The following is a 22313-nucleotide window of genomic DNA, read 5'->3' as shown; positions in this document are numbered from 1 at the left end:
TTTGAAGAATTTATCTGAATGTGCATGAAGTATTTCTGTTCAAAATTGTTAGAAATGTCACATGTTCAATTTTTAAATATTAACTGTCATTTTGCTGTACTGGGCCAACTGTATTACTATATGAGTACGTATGATCTATTGTTTCATTGAAAATAAAACAGCAACGTCCATTTGGCTGTCATCTGTTTTAATTATGAGACACAATTGTGTCAAAGTCATGATTTTTTTATTTCATGCTTTAAATAAGAAATTATTACTTTGAAAAATCAGTTTTATACTTGTGAGTGTTGATGACACTGCTTTGCAACAGTTGATATTCTAGTTTCAAGCAATTTTTACTCAATATAGGTCATAAAATCTCAGCAACAAGCTGTAATATCTTACTGAGATCATTTAGGACCAAAACACTTAAAACAAGTAAAACACTCTAACATAAAATCTGCTTAGTGAGAAGAATTATCTTATCAGACAGAAAATAAGCAAATATCACCCTTATTTGAGATATTCAATCTTACTTAGATTTCAGTTTTTGCAGTGTAGGCCTTCAGTGATCTCCGACTTCAATGATTACCTCTCAAAATACCATAATTGATAGGGCTGTGAATCTTTGGGTGTCCCACGATTCGATTAAATATCGATTCTTGGGATCACGATTCGATTCAAAATCAATTTTTTTTTTTCAATTCAACACGATTCTCGATTCAAAAGCGATTTTTTTCCCTATTCAAAACGATTCTCTCTTCATTCAATACATAGGATTTCAGCAGGATCTACCCCAGTCTGCTGACATGCAAGCTGAGTAGTAGATTTTTGTAAAAAGCTTTTATAATTGTAAAGGACAATGTTTTATCAACTGATTGCAATAATGTAAATTTGTTTTAACTATTAAATGAACCAAAACTATGACTTATTTTATCTTTGTGAAAATGTGTTGTCAATAGGAGATGCAATGCAAGTGTAAGCCACTGTGATTCTTTTTTTTCAAATTTTCATAAATGTCTAATGATAACGTCAATGAGGGATTTTTAATCACTGCTACGTTGAAATTGTAACTAATTGATACTGTTGTTGATAATATCCATTTTTGTTTCACCACTTTTGGTTTGTTTGTCGTGTTTGTGTCTCCTATCAATTGCTCTGTTTATTGCAGTTCTGAGTGTTGCTGGGTCGGGTTTGGTTTTGGAATTGGATTGCATTGTTATGGTATTGCTGTGTATTGTTTTGTTGGATTGATTAATGAAAAAAATAAAAAAATTAAAAAAAAATAATTAAATATCGATGTTTTAAAAATGACAATCGATTCTGAATTGCACAACGTGAAAATCGCGATTGGAATTCAAATCGATTTTTCCCCACACCCCTAATAATTGATGTCACCACATGATAATTGCTGGAGAAATACTATACAGGAACACATGTACACCCTACTGGGCATAGAATCACATCAACAGTATACAAAACGGGCTATTTTGTGGCGCATTTAAAATAAATTAAAACGCACCAGCAATTAAAACATATACCGTAAAGTTCTCTGCTTGGCTTATGCAATTTGTATGTTTACTAAAAATACCCATAATGTTATATGAATTGTATTTTTTGTTGTAAGAAATGTAATCACGATGAATAACAATATTATACAAATGTTTCATAAAACTACCGAAATAGACAAGTGGTAGAACATGGATGGATCGATGCTGCTTAAAACTATCTACCACTAGATGGCAATAAAACACAAGTATTAGTTTTAGGGGATCAAGCTTAAAGCAAAAGAAGAAGAAGAAGAAACAGTCTCGTCGCTGGTTAGTGACGACATTCAATGACCGTGAACGGGTTGACATGTTTTGAAGGAACTAAGACGAGGCAAAAATGATGAATTTGGTTGAATTAGTGAACACGTTACGATGCTCATTACTACATATCGAAAAAAGACTTCTCCAGGTGGCAGGAATTGAAAGACAACTGGGTGAGTTTAGCAACTACTTTTACTCTACCATGCTGATGTTTTACCACTTTAAATTGTTAAACGTGCCCGAAACCAATGGCCCATACTTGTGTCGTCGATGTGCAGCTCCAGCACTGGCATTTGATGGCCCCAGTCTCCTGCCCCATATCGACGAGCAGGAAGTGGATGAGCAGCAGCCGAGCTTGAAACGACCTCCCGGCGTCCTGGATAGCATCTTGTGGATGGCAGCACCCAAGAAGAGGCGCACCATTGAGGTCAACCGAACGAGGAGAAGGGCTGAGAGCAAACTTATCAAAGTCAAGGTACATCCAAATGTGGCATCCGGGTAATCAAAGCCACTAGGGCTGCACGATTTTGAGAAAATGAACTAATTGCGATTTTTCTCTCCATAATTCCCAATGCGATTCGATTTGCGATGTTGATGTTTTTCTACATAAAAATGCATTAAAAACAGAAAAAACGAGTAAAGTAAGACTTGTCGGGTACTTGTCTCACAGTGTGACACATTAGAAGAATATGCAATCATTTAAAAAATATTTGGCTGTATGCAGACTTACTCTGGGCTTTTCTCTCCATCATGCTCTTGATTTGGCTCAGTTGGTAGAGCGGCCGAGCCAGCAACTTCAGGGTTCCAGGTTCGATTCCAGCTTTTGACATCCTAGTGACTGCTGTTGTGTCTTTGGGAAAGACACTTTAAGCCTGGTGTAGCCTCTCGCACCTCCCAAAAATCCTCGGCTCGTGTGGCCGGCGACGCAGAACGCAGAGCCGTGATTAGTCAGTTTTTTCTGAACACAGACGAGCAGACTTTGTGCTTGAAATGCACAAGTTATTGTATGATATGAAACAACAGTGATTAAACATTTGCATTAAGCTTATATTGTGTACTTAATATCTTGGTGCGCTCTAAAAATGATTACTATATGTGTTGTTTTTAAGCTTATTGTGTTGTTGTTGCGTCCAGACGAAGTCACCAAGTACGACACTCTTTTCAACTTTTATTGTCAATCTTGTGCTAACAGGTTCAATACCACACATGTTCTTTCTAGTGCGCACACATCTTTTTCTCACACACACCTCTCATTCTCCATCAATAATCTTTCAGGCATGGTATACTTCGAAACATTTGTGGATTCTGAACATGACCATACAGAATAACATCAGCACGTGGTTAACTTACAATAGTTATTGAACTGTTTTGTTTATTTACAATTACATGTTAGCTCTCTCTCGTCACGTGTCCTGAATGGCCAAAGAGTGTTACAGATAATAATAGCGTCCTCTGCCGTGAGTCGTTCAGAAGTTGCACAGTCTATCTTCATTAAAGTATTTTCCTCTGGTTTATAAGTAAAACGTCCATTAAAAGTAAACCGATGATTTTGAATGATTAGTTCCAGTGTAGACGACGTTGATGTTGTGGTTCAGTGGTTGACGTCACTCGGCACAGGAAGGAAACACACATTATCTAGCGTACAACAGCTGCAGTTGCTCCTTCTGGAGACACTGTCCCTTAGTGTTTTGGAAGGTAATTACAAGTATGGCACCACTCCCCACGGAATAACTATAAATCAAACAAGAGAGTTTATTCCAGCCTTTACCCTCCTTGCTGCCTCCCACAGTAGCTTAAATATAGCTTAAAGATGTAGATAATGCACTATGTAAAGTTATTTGAGTGTCTAGAGAAAAACAGTATATAAAATATAATTCACTCACTTCAAATATCCCCCAAAAAACTATACAGTGTTTATAATGTAATGCAATCATAATATCTAACAATATTGCAAGTAACCAGGATATACACTTTTATTTCTCATTAGTGTAGAATTTGTATACCATTGATTGGAAAGTAAATAACTTTATCTTAAATAAATAAACAACAAAAAAATTAACGGGACTAATTTATGTGAGCAAAAATTTAGCTTAAGTAAGTATTGAACATCTATCTTAAAGTGCATTTTTTTCCCCAGTTGGAAAACAAGGTCGGACGTGGTCTTTTTGTTGCCGTCACATGATCACAGCATTCTCGTTCATCCATGTTTATGGGCTCATATCGCCCATCTGATTTGACGCTTTAATATAACCACAACGGAACATTTGGCTTTGTAATCATATTTTTTTCCTCCTAATGTTTGTTACTTTGCGGCACTTCTTACTAGCGAGTCACAAGTAGGGAGGCTGTCTGTGCTTCCTGTGTTTGTGTAAGCTGGCGCCCCGCTATAGTCTCCACCGATACAAAGATTGTGAATGACTGAAAAGAGGGCTCACTGCGTTCAGTTAATTCTACTCTTAAATAAATATGCTTTGGTGCTAAGAGCAATGCACAGTCTGAGACCTCTTGCTCCCTGTTTGAAGCAAGAGATGAACAAACACAGGGCTCGACAATTCTGATTGGTGAACATGTCTGTCACTCAAATGCCGGTGACGGCGGGGAAAAAAAAAAATCAGCCTCTTGCGGTTACGTAATCACACTAATTAAAACCTTTATGTCAATTTGATGTCGATTAATCGTGCAGCTCTAAATGCCACACACACAAAAAAATACTTGGTACCAGAGGGAATCCATGCAAGAACCCGCTGTGACTCCTGTGTCCCCCCAAACCAAAATCACCAAGGGACAAACACAATATTTAATAATATTATGTGTAATATTTGATTATGTATAATCTTAAATATAGGAGGACCGTAAGAGGCAGGGCGACGTCCCGTATTACGCTTTTTTTCATGCCTCCTGGTGGAACTTCTGCAGAACAAGTTTTGCATACTGCGAGTGAAATTTATTTTTTCCGACACAGTAAATGAAGCCCACATTGGTGACTGCCGCGTCATGATGCTTTTTCTCTGTACACAACATGCCAGTATCATGACATCACTATAATCACAAAATTGATAAGCCTTTATTATTATCGGCTCGTTTTATAGGTTGAATTTTTATTATCATATTATCATAATTCTTGATGTGACATAAATTGCCATTGTCGGTCAATAATTATCTGCCACATATATCGTGCATCCTTAATTATTATAAAGTGATTGATGTAATGCAGTGATTAGTTTCAGCTGCAATAACATTACACTTCTTGCTTTTAATTTTAATCGGTCCCTCGCTGCGAATGAAGATTTGCTAAATAGTCAACAAGTGCTGTGGTTGCTCACACGATACACCCGATACCAACAGAAAGCTATAAAAGCAGGGGCTGTGTGGCCTGTGAATTGTTTATTGGTCCCCAGCACACTATAAAAATCTAAATAAACAGGGGAAAAACAGCACAAATAGGAAAAGTAGAACAAAGGTTAACAATCTAAGAAAAAGATAAAATGTTGATATTAATAACCAATAAGACCTCCAGCTCTTGTATTGACTTTCATTGAATGCAAAACTGGACTTTCACAATATTATGTCAGACCCACTCGACGTCCATTGCATCCGGTCTCCCCTAGAGGGGGGGGTCACCCACATATGCGGTCCTCTCCAAGGTTTCTCATAGTCATTCACATCGACGTCCCACTGGGTTGTGAGTTTTTCCTTGCCCTTATGTGGGCTCTGTACCGCGGATGTCGTTGTGGCTTGTGCAGCCCTTTGAGACACTTGTGATTTAGGGCTATATAAATAAACATCGATTGATTGAAACATTGAAAAGTGTACCAAGCGAAGTGTCCACTGAGTATTCATAACTAAAACACTCACTTTCTCTCCCTTAGACAAACATAGAGCCGTGTCCAGAGTGTGGCCACTTAAAGCAGAAACACATCATGTGTGGCTTCTGCTACGCTAAAGTATGCAAGGAGACCGCGCGGATCCGTCATCAGATTAAAGAGATGGAGGGTGGCCCTCTGAAGGCACCGGCTGCGGAGACTGTTGTCCTGTATGCGGGCGAGACGCCAAGCGAGGAGGACAAAGACAAGAGGATAGTGGAGAGACCCAGGAAGCGGCCTGCCTGGTTCAGCCAGTAGATTCTGTCTGTACACAACTTCATTTTAACACACGCTGTGTAATGTCGTCCCACTCTGTAAATGCTAGTTTTTCTCCTACGAAGGAAATCATTTTTTTGTGGTAAAGACTGACGTATTTTGTCAATAACTATGTTATCTTGCTTTTGGCAATAAATCTATGGTGTGTAAAAAATGTATGTTTTTCTGACTTTCTGAATGCAGGGTGCCAAGTTTAGGACTAATTAGATTTTGCTACAGACAGTCTCTCACAGGATCACACCTCCATGTTTCTGCAACCATTTTAATTGCAGTACATCTTCAAGCGACACTACTATAACATGGAAATGTAGTATACTTTAGAGAAGGGGTCCAATGTTTTCCAGTTCAGGGATCCCCAAACTGATGGAGAGAGAGAGAGAGAGCGGGGACCCCCTACTAATACATCTTACACAAAAACAGGTCCTACAGGGATGTTCACTGCAGTGTGTTAAGTGATCATGTCTATTTAAAGATGTGCACATTTGTAAAATAAAAAAATTGCCAGGGAATATACTTTTTTTTTCTTTCTTCAAAAGTCTAATTAACAAGTTCATGGCCCCCTAGGAGTTGCAGACCCCTGCTTCAGAGAAGTCAGCGTACAGCTTCAGTAGCAGTGCAGTTTCTTTGACATTCCATAATAGCTCTATATGCCCTACCATTGAGTTGGTGCCTCCCTTTGCACCTAGAACAGCTTACAGTCCTCTGGAATGACTTGTTGGAAGAACATTGGTGAGGTCAAAGGTTCCTGTCGTTGGACAAGAGGGCCTCAGTTTTCATCAAGACCCCCTGAGGTGTTCAGTTCATGTAAGTAAATGTATATCATTCGTTAAAAAAAATATATCAGTTTACTTTTGAGTTGAGGAAACTAAAGCACATAGATGGAGTTCTTAAACCAAACTTTATTGTGAGGACTTTATTTTTATCTCAACATTAAATCCAGTTTTCATTCACCAGAATATGCTACACAATAAAACAGTACCTTTTTAAGTTTGGCTGACTGTCAGGTATCGTCAATATTTTTACCAAATAAAAGTTCTGGCTCCCATAAAATAGTTAATAGTTAAACATAATCTACTGAATTCCAAGACGAACTGTCGTCCAACATAATTTAGATCCTCACGATTGTAATTTAGTGTGTGTGTTTTGTTACCTGTGTTCCCTTTTCAGCCCTTGTCTTAAGAGGAGCCAAAATAAATGGTCCATTCAGAAAACATGGCACACATAAATTGAAAATATAGTTCAATTACACAAATTCTGTTTTAAATAAAAATATTTCAATCCTGCATTGTGTATCAAATGTGGACATCATCTTAAATGAAGCACAATTATCTCATAGGTAAAGCTAGTGAGTCCTAATTTGGGGTACAATTGATCTACATTGCGTTTCCCAAATGTGACAAAATGGCATATACTTTCCTCATGAAGACATTCCCGATTATTCATTCCTGAGCTACATTTTTTAAAGATTCAATGTTTTCCAAGACCGTCAAACTGATGGAGATAGGAGCGGGGGACCCCCACTTAATGCAGTATATCTGTATAAAACTGTGTTTTAAATAGGAGATGGAAAAATAATGGAGTAACTTTAAGTGATTAATCACAAAAAAGTATTGCATTAATCATGTATACACAGAACTTTAGATACAACTGTTACCAAGTTTTAAACAAACAAATGATGTGCATTCAAGTAAAACATTTTAAAAAGTGTTCCTGAAGAACATTCTGACAATAAAAATTGCATTTTTGTCCAAATGTTGGGGTCTTTTTCAAATTAGGCACGTCAGTAATAACCTGTAATTAATCATGATTAATCTAAATTCCAATGTGATTAGTCTGATTTAAAAAAAATATCATTTGACAGTACTAGTTTTAAAATAAACTTGTCCTAAATGTACCTTGTTAACTCATCGTTCTTCTGCTTGAGTTGTTTTGTTGTGACGCAAAACGATTATTTTTTACCAATCTTGACACTTAAAATAGCTGACAGTTGAGAATGGGCTCTCGGCCGATTACGGGAAACCTGAAAGAGCCTCGTGATTGGAATGGCAGCGACAGGGGCAGCTCCTGCTTGTTAAAGTACAAGTGAATAACCTTGTGGCCTGCTTTAATGAACTCCTGTGTGTCGCTGAATGTGTGCATTGCTGACTAAAAAAACGTTTTCTGCCTCAATTTATCTGCTTAATACTATTGTTAGATTATTGTTAATTTTGTTCTTAAAGACACTGTAAATATGTGTGAAAAATTGCGGGGGGAAATACAAAACAATATTTTAGTCTTAAAAGATTGCCTCGTCATCATTTAGTTTGGGGTTTCATGTTCCCTCCTAGAATGGCCTGCTCGGCTCTCCTATGTTTCTGAACAGTGACCTGCAGCTGCCAGTACTTGAGATACACCCACATGAGACTTCCGTTCTTCCTCTTGTCCATGTTAAGCAAGTCAGCACAATGCTTATCTCTCTTAAATATATCTTTTAAATCAGCCTCCAGATCAAGTTCATCTGCAACGGGCTCTTTGACAGCCTTCAGCAGAATGTTCTTCTCCATCTCCAGGCGCTTATCTCTGGGCTGGATATGGGAACAATAGGCGTTCTGCCGCTCCACAAGCTGAGTCTCCAGCTCCCGCAGCTTGGCGTTGGCTCTCTGGAACCAGTCGTTCTGTTGCTCCAGGGCGTGATGCAGCACAGTCCCTGCGGCTCCAGACTTGATAAGTCTTTGCGTCTCTTCTTCCAGCCTCTCACGGTCCTGGAAGAAAAGAGGACAGAGTGTTTGCTCTATGACAGAGACATAAAGCAGCAGTCGCGTGTGTGAGTAAAGTGGGGTACACACAAAAACAATCAGGCTGTTTTTGTCCTAATCCCCCCACCCCACTTATCTTACTTGTGTCTGATAAGATTGTCTTATAGGATTGTCTTGTTGTATGAGGTGTGTTAAGCGTGAATTTGTTCCGATAATTGGCTCCAAAACAATCTTAAATAATAGACTTGTTCAATATTTACGATCAAAATTGAAAACGGTTGGAACTTGTTTCTGTGGGGAACGCCTTCCGAGTCGTCGCTGTCTGTATTGTGATGTGTTACAGAAATTAACTAATCAAGCAAAAAAAAAACCATTGCGGCTACTTTGTTGAAAATGTACTATCACGTCTAGCTCGCTCAGTGGGTCATAAATTGTGTGTTAACACCGTCATAACTTTTTCCACTGTCTTTTTTTTTTTAGTTTGGGATTGAAAAAAAACATTTAAAAAAATGTTGTTTTCCCTGTGGTTCTTCCATTTTGTTAGGTCACTTGTGGTGGGCGGCACTGCGACACTTGGTACCTGATCGATACCAAGGAAATACAAGGCTAGTATCGCTGAAACTGATACCGATAGCAACACTTTTTGACTTGAAACGTCATCATCATTGAATAATTTTATGAATTTCTCCTGAGTTAGTTGATTATTAGAACATAACATGAACATAAACATGTTTTTTATAACCAAATACAACAGTCTTAAAGAATGTAATTCAGTTGTCCCTTGCTTATTGCTTTCAGTTGGTTTAGGACATGACCACAATAAGGACCCTATCCAGCCATGTGCGCAAGTGAAAAAAGGTGCATGGATTCTGGCTGCGCAGCATTCTCTCATTTGATGTAAAGTACCAGCAGAGTAGAAAAACAAGTTGCCTCTATATTGAAACTATTATCATATATACCTGATGTATGACACCAAAAGACGTACAAAGTTTGCAAGTAAATAGATAGGATCAAAATAGCATCAATCTCACAGAGATTCCTGGGCCATTTGGAGAGATAATGAGCTAGCCAGAGACGTCATTGTGTGGCGTAGAGATGGGAATCGCAGATCCCTTCATCACCAACAACAATTCAGATTTGTGAGCGCCAATAACGATTACTTTGGGAGAAATTATGATCAGAACCTTATATTGTTGATCCTGAATATAAGGAGGATGAGCTACACGTTTTAGAAGCTCTGCACTATGCATGTATTGCTAAGGCCTAAACAAGAAATACAAACTGCAAACATAATAAAATGATAGCTTAACGTACAATGTCTGCTCTTACTGTGATGACGACTGATAGGATGTCCATATCTTCCCGTTTATATGAAGAATTAACCATGATGCACACAAAGGGTTAACAAGGGAAAGTCTCCCGGCAGACACTGTCTTCGGTTGTGTATGTTTGTCTCCATCTTCGGGTATACATTGAATGTCACAGATGAACAACTTCTAGATTTATGGCTAAATCCTCTTATTATCCAGATGAGAAGCATGATTTATAATCTACAATAACTTTGACGAGCCAAATGCGATGATGCAGGAGCAGCAGGACACCGCGGCCAGCTCACAGTAAAGCAGCAGAGGGCGACTGAGCTGTGTCAATCCGCCGCTTAAAAATAGTTTGTCTGCGTTACTGCTCATAATAACATCGTTAATATTTGGTTAATATTCAGGTCATGATTTGTATATAGAGTATTGTTGGTGGGTTTTGAATGGTTACTTAGAGGGTTTGTGGGAGGAATAGAGAGCCTCCATTGACTACATTGTTAGCTAACTTTTTATTTATTTATTTACGACTTAGAATGCATAAAAAAAAACAAAAAACATATGTGTTCATGTCTTATATAAGGATTGTGAATGATAGACAGCACATCTCTCTGTATTTTTTTGCATATTTCCAGTATGACTGATCTGATAATATGGTCGGAGTGCAGAAGTGTTACTCCAGTGACGTCAATCTAGGGAAATCACTGAAGACATTCAGAGCGGAATATTCAAAATGGCTGACTGAATTTGTGGCATTTTGTGTTGTTTAGACAGTATTTTCACATACTTTGCGGATTGTAAATACAATTGGATATGGTTTAATGGACACAATAAAACACAATCAAGCATATAAAGTAAACTTATTTTTCCACACTACTGGTACTTTTACGTCTGTCACTGCGCGCCTTCATCCAAGACGTGCACTTTGGGTACAGCGTGCCTTAAATGTGGGCGTTTCCTGTTAAATCTGGCCTTCCCCTTATTCTCCCATCAATTTAAGTACTTTCTTAAGCTTTTCTGAGGCTGGAATAAGTCCAGCGCCCCAAGAGGGTGAAACATTATATTTCACTTAACGTTTGGATGCAGTGTACACCACACATAATACAATTATAAAATAAACTTCCAGGAAACTATCAAATCTATTCTGATCGCTTCAAATTGAGACACCTGGAAACATCTGTTGAGATGAGGATAAAAGGACCCGAATGCCACTCTGTGTTAATTATCAAACACCTAAATGCACATCATTGTCTTGTGAGTGCGACCACAGCGGAAGGTGACGCACGTATATCGACAGTGTTAGAACATCCTGGACGTTTAATACATACGATGTGATCACTGAACTATGTGACATTTTGATAGAATATACATATACCTGTATAATGTAGCATCTACCAACTGATCTGATTTAGTTTGAAGGAAACTATCAAATCTATTCTGATCGCTTCAAATTGAGACACCTGGAAACATCTGTTGAGATGAGGATAAAAGGACCCGAATGCCACTCTGTGTTAATTATCAAAAACCTAACAACTGATCTGATTTAGTTTGACAGTTAAACTGTCACACTCCCCCGCGCGATCACGCACACGAACACACAAACGCATCACGGCTTCCTAGACATTTGTACTAAACCGAACTCTTAACATCATAAATAACATCAAGGCGGTAAACAGGTAAACAAAGTTTCATCTAGAGCTTTATTATTCATATCCAGGAATGAAGAAGTAGCTTTTGTAGAGCGCATACGGCACACGTTCACTTGACAAGCACTACTTGGATTGATACATCTTTTTCAAATGTAAAGTTTTATCTTTTTCATGGATATCAATGACATTTACAATCAAATGGATGGATGGATAGTACAACTCCACTCTCCACCAGTCACGCAAGCTAAGAAAACGGAGTCACGGCAAAGTCCGCCTCATTAATAATGATTCGACCTTAAGTCCAGACTTCCGCACTTTTGCCTCACTTACTCGGGGTAGGCGTGTCCCCAGGCTGGAGGGGAGAATACGAATAAGAGGACCATGCGTAACCTCAAGCGTGTAAAAAAAACACCTAAGCGCAAACGGGAGTATAGGGCCCTAAATTAATTTCCGCCGAGTAGGAATCATGAATTATAAATAAAATATATTTTAATAGCTAGAACATTAAAAAACTGTTTACAACCTTCTGAACACATTTTACGACATTATGAGAGCCCTCTAGACATGAAATAACACCCTTTACACTATTTTAATCCAATATAGCAATGCTGCCTGAGGCTGAGCTAATTAGTGACCAAGATATTGAGCAGTGCGCTCTGAAAAGTGTGGTCTCATCTAGTAGCCAATACTACTATCGTTCTGATAATTTTAGTTTATTAAGCCACTTTAATGACTGATAATTGTTCATTTATGACAGAAAAAGTATAATATGCTTTAAAAAAAATTTGGATGCTATCCCCCAAAAATCTGCAATGTGAAGCCGCAATATTTGAAGCGTGATGTGGCGCTTCAGATATTTTGCGTTCTAATATACACAATTGTTTGAGAAAAAAGTCACAGTTTAAAAATAAAACATTTAACAATGTACCGTAATTTCCGGACTATAAGCCGCACCTGACTATAAGCCGCACCAGCTAAATTTAGGGGAAAATACAGATTGCTCCATATATAAGCCGCACCCGACTATAAGCCGCAGGGTTTTGATGTGTAATTACCGTAGTATATAGGGGTTCCTGCTACCACGGAGGGAATTGTCGGGACAGAGATGACTGTTTGGGAACGCAAAGCGTCCCATTTATTAACAATAAATCTTTCAATCATTCAATCAAACTTTCACATCTTTGACATGGCGAACAGCATTCGTGCAGAGTACAAATAATACAACGGTGCAAAGTAATACAAAGTGCTCGCCTGTACGTTATCAAAATAACCAGCCTACCGGTATATGAAAAGTCAGTCTTTAATCATTGCGTCATCGTCTTCCTCCTGCGTACTAAAACCACCAAAATCCTCTTCGTCTGTGTCGGAGAAGAACAGGCCGTAAATAAGCCGCACCCTTGTATAAGCCGCAGGGACCAGAACGAGGGGAAAAAGTAGCGGCTTATAGTCCGGAAATTACGGTAATACGAAATATCAGTTTCAAATGTAAACAAAACTACTAAAATAATGAACATGACAAGGATATTTGTGAAAAATAACGCTGTTTGCACTTGCAGACGAGAAGAGACGCTGCAGTCGCATTAAAACTCTGTGAGGAAAATTTTGCAATTTGCTGGACGTATAAAAGAGAAACCGCAACAAACGTATCAATCCTACCACGCTACTATCGATCAGATACTGACCAGATTGGTATGAATACTATCTATATTCAGATCGATATGCCCACTCTTATAGATCATGTTTGTTCATGTGAGATTTTAGGCTTTAAGTCAGGCTCCATGGTGGGACAGAATCGGTGTGTGTTGATATTATCGTAGCACACCAAAGTTTAAAACTGCTCAATGCCTGATTTTTGTCTTTATGTGAGGGGTCTGTAACAGATGAGAAAATCTCTTAAGATTTAGTAATGATTTAGGTGTATACCAGCCTTAGAACAATAGGTTACCTTCTGTAACCGTTTGCGTTCTTCTACCAGCTGCTGGCGCTGGGAGATCATGGCCTGTCTGTAGCCTTGCGCCCTCTGTCTCTCCTTCTCCAGCTCCAGCTCCAAGGAAGCCGCTGCTCTGCGTGTTTCTGTCAGTGTCTCCTGGTACCTCGCCTCCACCTCGCTTTTTACTATGGACACATCCTTCTCATAGTGGGATTTGACATTGTCGATCTCTCTTTGAGACTCCCGGCTCCAGATCCAACCTGAATCGGGAACAGGTGTTTAGTTCTGATCTTGGTGTCATCTATTTATTTTTTTAAATTCCAAGAGCCACAGCAGCTGCACTGTGTCACAATTACAACAAATATCATAAATATTTTTAATCACTGGAATTTTGACTTTATCTAGGTCAGAATTACAACCTGTATCAGATCCATCACAGTACAGTACAAAATAAACTCTAGCATGTTTTTGAGAATTATTTTTAATTTTTGCTCCCTGCAACAAATACAGTCGCCACTGATAGATTTGGCGCTACCTGTCGCCCTCGCTAATAAACACATTGGAATGGGACTGTATTTCAGTGGAGCTTGTCGTTCCAACTCCATACCGTAAACAGCATCATAACACTTTGTCTTTACACACCTTACACCCACCCCAAACCCCTTTTTCACGGGCGGTTCTGTCTTCCTTTTGACATTAATAAAAGCACAAAAAGAAGTGACATATCAAAGTTAATTTATATTTTTGAACATGTTTTCGCTTTTCACGTTTTTGCCTACTTTTGTCTCCTACAGCATCCAATAGAATGACGTGCATCATTTGTCATGGCCAATTATGCAAATAAGACGATGATGTTACACCCACCGTTCCACTACATTTAGTGAGTTCCTTTTGTGATTTGATCCAAATTTTAAGGCCCCTATCATACATTATTATTACACCCAACAATTTTGTGATGATATACCAATAAAACTTAAAAACTTGTGACATCAACATCATTCAGCATATCTTGAGAAATGTAAGTTCTAAATGAATAACTAAAAACAAGTGCATGTTGTGGGTTTTTTGTGATGCCACAAAAAAAAAGGTCCCAGTGATTGCAAATGGTAAAAGTGTAATAATGAGCATGGAAGCGCAAATGGAATGTATTGTGACATACAAGTTGTGTTGTGGAGCAACCAAATTGGTATATAGTTAGTCTAGTTAAGCATACGCATACATGCTGGCGTATGTGACGTGCACATTGTCCGTTTTGGTGCGGTCGACATTCACTTGACTCTCACTCAGGACAAACTTCTCTGCACACACACTTGTGTAACTTACGAAATGCAGCCAGTCCAAGCATAGGGACCAGCAGTGCATAGTTCCATTGGTTGCCATCTCCTCCTCCTGCCCCTCCTTCTCCTTGGTCTGGTTGAATGTTCCATCGAGGGGGGTCATTCAGGTTGTTCATGTAGACTGCTGTCACAGATGCAACATACTAGTAAACCAAAATATTGGCATTATTATCACAATAATCGGTAACAACAATTGAAGTGGCCTAACGTTTTCTGTCAAGGGCCACGGACCAAAAAATGGAAGATCTTTAAAAAAAAAAACACAAACACTCCAAAGTAGTTCAAGACATCCTAAAACATTAAATAGCATAACTCAGTGATTCTTAACCATAGGGCCGGCAAGCGACCCCAAGGGGGCCACAAAAAATCATCTGTTTCTCAGCTTTGGTCTGTATGGGCCGCAGTGGTACTCAGTTGCAATACACTTTTCAACCACATGTGGCAGTAATGACAATTAGGGATGTCCCGATACAACTTTTTCACTTCCGATTTGATACCGATATTGTAGCCTTGAGTATTGGCTGATACCGATATCAATACGATACGATATAGGCACGAATCATACATATATTTATTCCTTATTTTGTTGTGTGGAATGTTAGAAAAGGCTTGATAAAGTGATGTTACTGTTACTGATGTTGTAGTGTTAAAACAGAAAACAATAGTCAGCAAGAGTAGGTATAGGAAAAACTGACCCATTTATTATTAACCAATTGGTTACATAAATTTTAACCTTCAACATAAGAGTATTACTTTAACAAATCCAATAAAAACAAAATGTTATATTTAAAGTGCAAAATAACCACTAATACCAACATAATTATATAATTGAATAGAACAAATTAAAAATAAATTAGAAGACCCTGAAAAATAACCTAAATAAATCCAATTAAAAAAAACAAAAAACGTTTTAAAGTGAAAACAATTCAAGTTCACTTCAGTTATTTTTTTACTGTCAGCATATGTTGGAAACAACTGTGGGCAGGGACAAAAACAACACAATATTGTCCACTGTCCAACTGCTCTAAGTTAAGAGTTCACAGCTCCAGTTTCACTGACAGACTGTGCCCAAAACAATGTAGTACCGGTAATTACTCTTAGTCTTCACTGAAAAATAGTGTAAACACAATAAACATATCACTCTAATAACAAGAGCATAAAACAAATAATAATCAGTCAGTGCCGACTACCCTTACTACTCCTCCTCCTCCTTCTCCACTTTCTGCAGTCCGAGCATAATGTGGAGATTTTTTTTAAGAAGATAAGCATTTCGGCATGCTGTGTACTTTTTAACCTCTGCGTGCATCTGGGGTATAGTTTTGTCTACAATGTAGTGGCGGCTAGGAATAATGTAGCGAGGTTCGAGGTGCTCCATTAAGCGTTTAAACCCGACATTACTCACCACCGACAGGGGCTGGTCATCAAGCACAATAAACTGGGCTATCTTTTCTGTTATGGCCATTGCCTTTTTGCTGTCCCGTGGTAGTTTGTCACGTCTTGCAAAGCTTTCGGTCAGCGTGGGTTGCTGAAGCGAGCCAGAGGTCGCTTCGCCTTGCAGCTCTCGCGAAAATCCTCATGTTTTTTTTGTGGTGTTTTTTCAAATGTGCGATGAGGTTGCTTGTATTGAACCTTCCCGGTTCTGTCCCTCCACGGGACACTTGCGCCTGACAAATGTTGCATTTAGCGGCAACGTCTTTGTCCGAGTTTAGGTTAAAATACTTCCACACAGCCGACATTTGCTGCAAGCACACGCGTTGTCGTTGTTGTGATCACGTGGGCTGTGCATGCTGGATCAGAGACGCTCTTCTTCCGCGGCCGGCACAAACGTTAATTATGGGGCATTGCCGCCACCTACTGTGTTGGAGTGTGATCAAACCAGAGTCACCTATTATAGACGTGCTGCAGCGGTAAATGGACATCTTATATCGGAGCGCTTATATCGGAGTTTTTAGATTCAGTCCGATAAAATCCGATATTCACTTTTTTGGCGAATATCGGACTGATTTCCGATATCGGATCGGGACATCCCTAATGACAATATAAAAACAAAAGTGAAAAAGTCTGAAGCTAAAGTCATAAGAGTTTTTTTAAGCACAAAGATTATGACTAAAGTGGTGATGCTGTATTTTTTTGTACTTTAATTTTATTGACAGTTTAGTTAAGAAACATATTTATTATTAATTCAGTTTATTTATTTTAGCACAACATAATTGCGTGTACAATTTTCTAAATCAGTTATTTATCAATTACCGGCCGGTGTCACCTTCCCTTCATCTCGAAAATCCTTGAAAAAATTGTTGCACAGCAGCTAAATAAACACTTAGCGTCTAACATTCTCTGTGAACCCTTTCAGTCCAGTTTCAGGGCAAATCACTCTACGGAGACAGCCCTTCGCAAAAATTACTAATGATCTATTGCTAACTATGGATGCTGATGCGTCAACCATGTTGCTGCTACTTGAGCTTAGCACTGCTTTCGATGCAGTCGATAATAACATTCTACTAGAACGTATCAAAACACGGCTTGATATGATCGACTTAGCCTTTTCTTGGTTTAACCCCTATCTTACTGACAGGATGCAGCGTGTCTTCCATAACAATGTGACCCCAGAGAATGGTAAGGTAACGTGCAGAGGTCCACAGGGTTCGGTTCTTGGCCCTGCACTCTTTTACATCTATATGCTACCGCAAAGTGACATCCTACGCCAATCCGGTGTTAGCTTTCACTGTTATGCTGATGACACTCAACTTTACATGCCCCTAAAGCTGACCAACACGCCAGATTGTAGTCAACTGGAGGTGTGTCTAAATTAAATTAGACAATGGATGTCCTAACACTAAGAAAATGGGAATGCTGATTATCGGTCCTGCTAGACACCGGCACTTATTTAATATTACCACCTTAACATTTGACAACAACAAAAATTACACAAAGGGACTCAGTAAAGAATTGCGGTATTATCTTCAACCCAACTCTCTTATTTGAGTCACACATTAAGAGTGTTACTAAAACAGCCTTCTTTCATCTCCGTAATATCGCTAAAATGTGTCCCATTTTGTCGACCTTCGACGCTGAGATCATTATTCATGCGTTCGTTATGTCTCGTCTCGATTACTGTAACGTATTATTTTTGGGTCTCCCTATGTCTAGCATTAAAAGAATACAGTTGGTACAAAATGCGGCTGCTAGAATTTTGTAAAAGACAAGAAAGTTTGATCATATTACTCCTATACTGGGTCACCTTCGCTGGCTTCTTGTGCACTTAAGATGTGACTTTAAGGTTTTACCACTTAGGTGTAAAATACTAAACGGTCTAGCTCCATCGTATCTTGCTGATTGTATTGTATGCCCGGGCCAGAAATCTGCTTTCAATTAACTCTGGTTTATTAGAGATTCCCAAAAACAAAAAAAAAGTTAGCGGGCTTTAGAGCGTTTTCTAATCGGGCTCCAGTACTCCGGAATGCCCTACCGGTAACAGTTAGAGATGCTACCTCAGTCTAAGCATTTAAGTCCCATCTTAAAACTAATTTGTATACTCTAGCTTTTAAATAGACCCCTTTTTAGACCAGCTGATCTGCCGTCTCTCTTTTCTGCTCTGCCCCCTTCTCCTGCGTGGACAGGTTATCAGGTGACCATATATTGATGAACGTGGACCCCGACTTAAACAAGCTGAAAAACGTATTCGGGTGTTACCATTTAGTGGTCAATTGTACGGAATATGTACTGTACTGTGCAATCTACTAATAAAAGTCTCAATCAATCAATCAATCAAACCATGGATCAGCAGCAACGGCAGATGCGCAAGCTGTTCCAAGTTGGGACCCGCAGTGGACCACTTCTCTATGCATCAGTTGGTGATGTCTCTGCGCTGCTGACTTGTCTACATTTAAGAGGATCCCCTGCTGGCCTCCCAATGGACTGGATTTTCACATTATGATTTCGGAACTCAGGGTGGACCACTCCTTATGCATCAGTTGGTGACGTCTCGGCGCCCCAACTTGTCTACTAGCAAGAGGATACCCTGTTGGCCCCACAATGGACTGGACTCTCACATTATTAACTGTATCCACTCGGCATCCATTACACTGGGCACCCAATCTGCGGTCCCATCCAGGGTTTCACTTTCCCATTGGGTTGAGTTTTTTTCTTGCCCTAATGTGGAATCTGAGCCCAGGATGTCGTTGTGGCTTGTGCAGCCCTCCGAGACAATTGTGATTAAGGTCTATAAAAGTAAACTTTGATTGACTGATTGATGATCAGTCCCTTCTTGTGCAGTACAGTTGTTTCTTATTTTTCAGTCTGACTCAAGCCTAGGGTTTGTGTGTTAAAAAAATATATTTGTGATCAACAGATGGTTTCATATCATTTGACAAGGTTTATTCTGTTAGACTGTAAATATGTTAGATATAATTATTGAATATGATTAAAATCAAGAGTAAGATAAATAATTCAGTGTTAATATTTAACTCGGTCCAAGGCCCCTCTGTAGTGGAAAAGTTGGGCCCCTAAGTCAAAAAGGTTAAAAACCACTGATGTAAATATAAAAGACTACATCCTTGTGTTACATTTTTATTAGTACAATAGCCTCTATTTGAGAATGTTACAAATTTCAAAATATCGTGTCCCATTTTTTAGTCAGGCTCTACCTAATCTTCTGTGATGTTGTGATGCGGGCCATATTCAATGTACATTTTAGGAATAGGGCGCGGGCCAAATAAAAACAAGCCGCACTTTGGATAGCCCTGATGTACTTGCAATTGTTTTGCATATGATCATGAGGTTCAGTGGCACGTTTACATTAAACAGGGTGTCTGCAGGTATCGGAAAATCTAATTTAATGCAACTTAAAACAATTTAAATGCCTGTAATGTCCTTCAGCAGATCGTCATCATATATAGTCAAAAGCATACCGTTGTCTCTACCGACAAAATTCTAAGCATTTGACAATGATAATGTTGAATAGTTGAAAACATTTACATGGTTAACTGTGGCTGAATTGAGCACTAATGTAATCCTAATATGTAATAATAACATTGCAAGTAACCATTTCAAACACAATAAACATTTTTTCTTTACTTTTAGTATATGTTACCATTGTATTTGGAAGGTTAATAACTTCCATCCCTTTTCTACTGCTTGTCCCTCTCAGGTTTGCAGGGGGTGCTGGAGCCTAACCCAGCGGCATTCGGGCGGAAGGCGGGGTACACCCTGGACAATTCGCCACCTCATTGCAGGGCCAACAGAGAGAGACAGATAACGATCACACTCACATTCACACACTAGGGTCAATTTAATGTTACCAATCAACCTATTCCCAGGTGCATGTCTTTGGAGGTAGGAGGAAGCTGGAGTACCCGGACTTAATTATCCTAAATATGTAAACATCAAAAAGACTCAATAGTTGTTAGCAAATATTGCAATTCAATAAACATTTAACATCTTGAAGTGCATTTGTTTCCCAAATTGGAAAAACTGGGCTCGGTGGCTTGTTTTGTTGTCTTTTTTTGTTGCCAATTGAATTTGTATGATTTTGTTCAATGCCTCTAGACATTGTATTCAATGCTTTCTAGTGTAGTTATTAATATTATCAATATTAATTTTCTCAAAATCCATTTAAAGCTTTTTAATGACCCGCGTAAACCCTGTTACTGAATTGACTTATATGATTTACCATTTTACATCTACACTGGTTGTATGATTATGCGCCAGTGACTCACTTTCTTGTTTACTTACCGGTACTATACATGCTATTTTTATAAGGCTAACTTAAGTCACTGATATATGTATAAATATCATAATGCAGGGGGGGGCATGTGGAAAAATGGTGTACACAGCAGCAGATAATTATCTGTAACGCTGATCAGCAACCCAAACTAAGCTATCCATACACTTGGGTAAAACAGAATCCATCCTATTTGGGTCCCACATCAACCTTAAGAAAGTCAGTGACTTCACTATAAAAGTGGGTGACATTGTTATCACCAGGAAAGATGAGGTCACCTACCTACGTTCTATTCTAGAGGCTAATCTTTCCTGTGATAAAATGGCAACCAAGGTAATCAAAAAGGTCAACCAACGAACGAGATTTCTCTACAGAATCTCCTCTCTGGTCAACAAAAGCACCATGAAGATTTTAGCGGGAACTCTTATTCAACCCTTTTTCAATTACGCATGCACCTCCTGGTAGCCCAGCACCTCCAAAACCCTCAAATCTAGACTCCAAACATCCCAGAACAAGCTAGTCAGATTACTTCTAGACCTCCACCCCAGATCACACCTCACTCCTACCCACTTCTCCAAAGTGGGCTGGCTCAGGGTGGAGGACAGAGTAAAACAACTTGCACTGAGCCTAGTCTATAAAATCCGCTACACCTCCTTGATACCAAAGTACATGTCAAACTACTTCCATAACGTAAATGGCCGCCATAACCACAACACCAGGGGGAGCTCCACTAACCACGTTAAACCCAGATTCCGATCCAACAAAGGTCTTAACTCATTCTCCCCACATCAATATGGAATTCACTCCCAAAAGGTGTTAAAGAAAGGGCATCTCTATCCTCCTTCAAAACCGTACTAAAAGAACACCTCCAGGCAACTTCAACCCTAAACTAACACCCTCCCCCTTCCACATCCCACCTCCCCGGATTGTAAATAATCAAATGTAAATAATCAAATGTAGATACTTATTTTTATGCTTTCTGATCTCTCTCTAGCTATGTCCACTACTTGCTGTACATATCCTACCAAGTCAGACCTACACTGTTTCAATGTCCATTTTTCTGATGATGCAATTGTTGATGACTGAAGTGCTGATATCAACCAAACCTACCCCCCCCCCTCCACATCCCACACTTCGGATTGTAAATAATTCAATGTATATACTCTGATGATTATCTTGTGTGATGACTGTATTATGATGATAGTATATATCTGTACCATGAATCGATTTAAGTGGACCCCGACTTAAACAAGTTGAAAAACTTATGCGGGTGTTACCATTTAGTGGTCAATTGTACGGAATATGTACTGTGCTGTGCAATCTACTAATAAAAGTCTCAATCAATCAAACAACAACATTACACCATGCTCGACAGCCAAGGATAACTGCAAACGGGGCTAGCTAAAAGCTAATACGCTAGCTAACCCGTCAGCGTAAAAGTGCTCATACACACTAGGAGTAATTAATTTAAAAAAAACGGGGCTTAATAGCTTTTGTGAGCCCAACAGGTTGTCGAGTCTTTTTAAAAGTATAGTGTTTTAAATGTTGTGTCTCACCTTCAAAGGAAAGTCTAGGTCACTTCTACATTAGTTCCTGCACAGCACACCCAGGCAGGTTATACAATGTAACGCGATACCGGGTTCGTCTAAGTCGGTGGGGGAATTCCAATAAGATATATTACAAAATAAATATATAATG

General features: G+C 39.0%; 2 protein-coding genes across 7 annotated transcripts; one reads left to right on the top strand and one right to left on the bottom strand.

Annotated features, from left to right (window-relative positions):
* The first annotated feature begins 1760 nt into the window (after positions 1–1760).
* mrpl32 (mitochondrial ribosomal protein L32) lies at positions 1761–6091 on the top strand. The gene is made up of 3 exons (XM_062063540.1): positions 1761–1963; positions 2069–2265; positions 5660–6091. Exons 1-3 carry the CDS (start codon positions 1867–1869, stop codon positions 5909–5911), a joined length of 546 nt encoding a protein of 181 aa, XP_061919524.1. The 5' UTR covers positions 1761–1866; the 3' UTR covers positions 5912–6091.
* A 120-nt stretch (positions 6092–6211) lies between these two features.
* LOC133660240 (coiled-coil domain-containing protein 127-like) lies at positions 6212–22253 on the bottom strand. 6 transcript variants are annotated; one of them, XM_062063535.1, is made up of 4 exons: positions 22172–22253; positions 14880–15036; positions 13572–13816; positions 6212–8670 (listed from the first exon to the last, which is right to left on the bottom strand). In XM_062063535.1, exons 2-4 carry the CDS (start codon positions 15007–15009, stop codon positions 8224–8226), a joined length of 822 nt encoding a protein of 273 aa, XP_061919519.1. In that variant the 5' UTR covers positions 15010–15036; positions 22172–22253; the 3' UTR covers positions 6212–8223. The 6 variants fall into 6 exon arrangements, with proteins under 6 accessions (XP_061919519.1, XP_061919520.1, XP_061919521.1 ...); XM_062063536.1 differs by lacking the exon at positions 22172–22253 and adding an exon at positions 19986–20006 and having other exon boundaries at positions 14880–15017; XM_062063537.1 differs by lacking the exon at positions 22172–22253 and adding an exon at positions 16296–16765 and having other exon boundaries at positions 14880–15017.
* Between the last annotated feature and the right edge of the window lie 60 nt (positions 22254–22313).

This window comes from Entelurus aequoreus, linkage group LG11 (assembly GCF_033978785.1).
Source record: "Entelurus aequoreus isolate RoL-2023_Sb linkage group LG11, RoL_Eaeq_v1.1, whole genome shotgun sequence".
Classification (NCBI taxonomy): Eukaryota; Metazoa; Chordata; class Actinopteri; order Syngnathiformes; family Syngnathidae; genus Entelurus; species Entelurus aequoreus.
The sequence above is the reverse complement of the archived record's forward strand: the minus strand, read 5'-3'. Positions and strand labels throughout refer to the sequence as shown.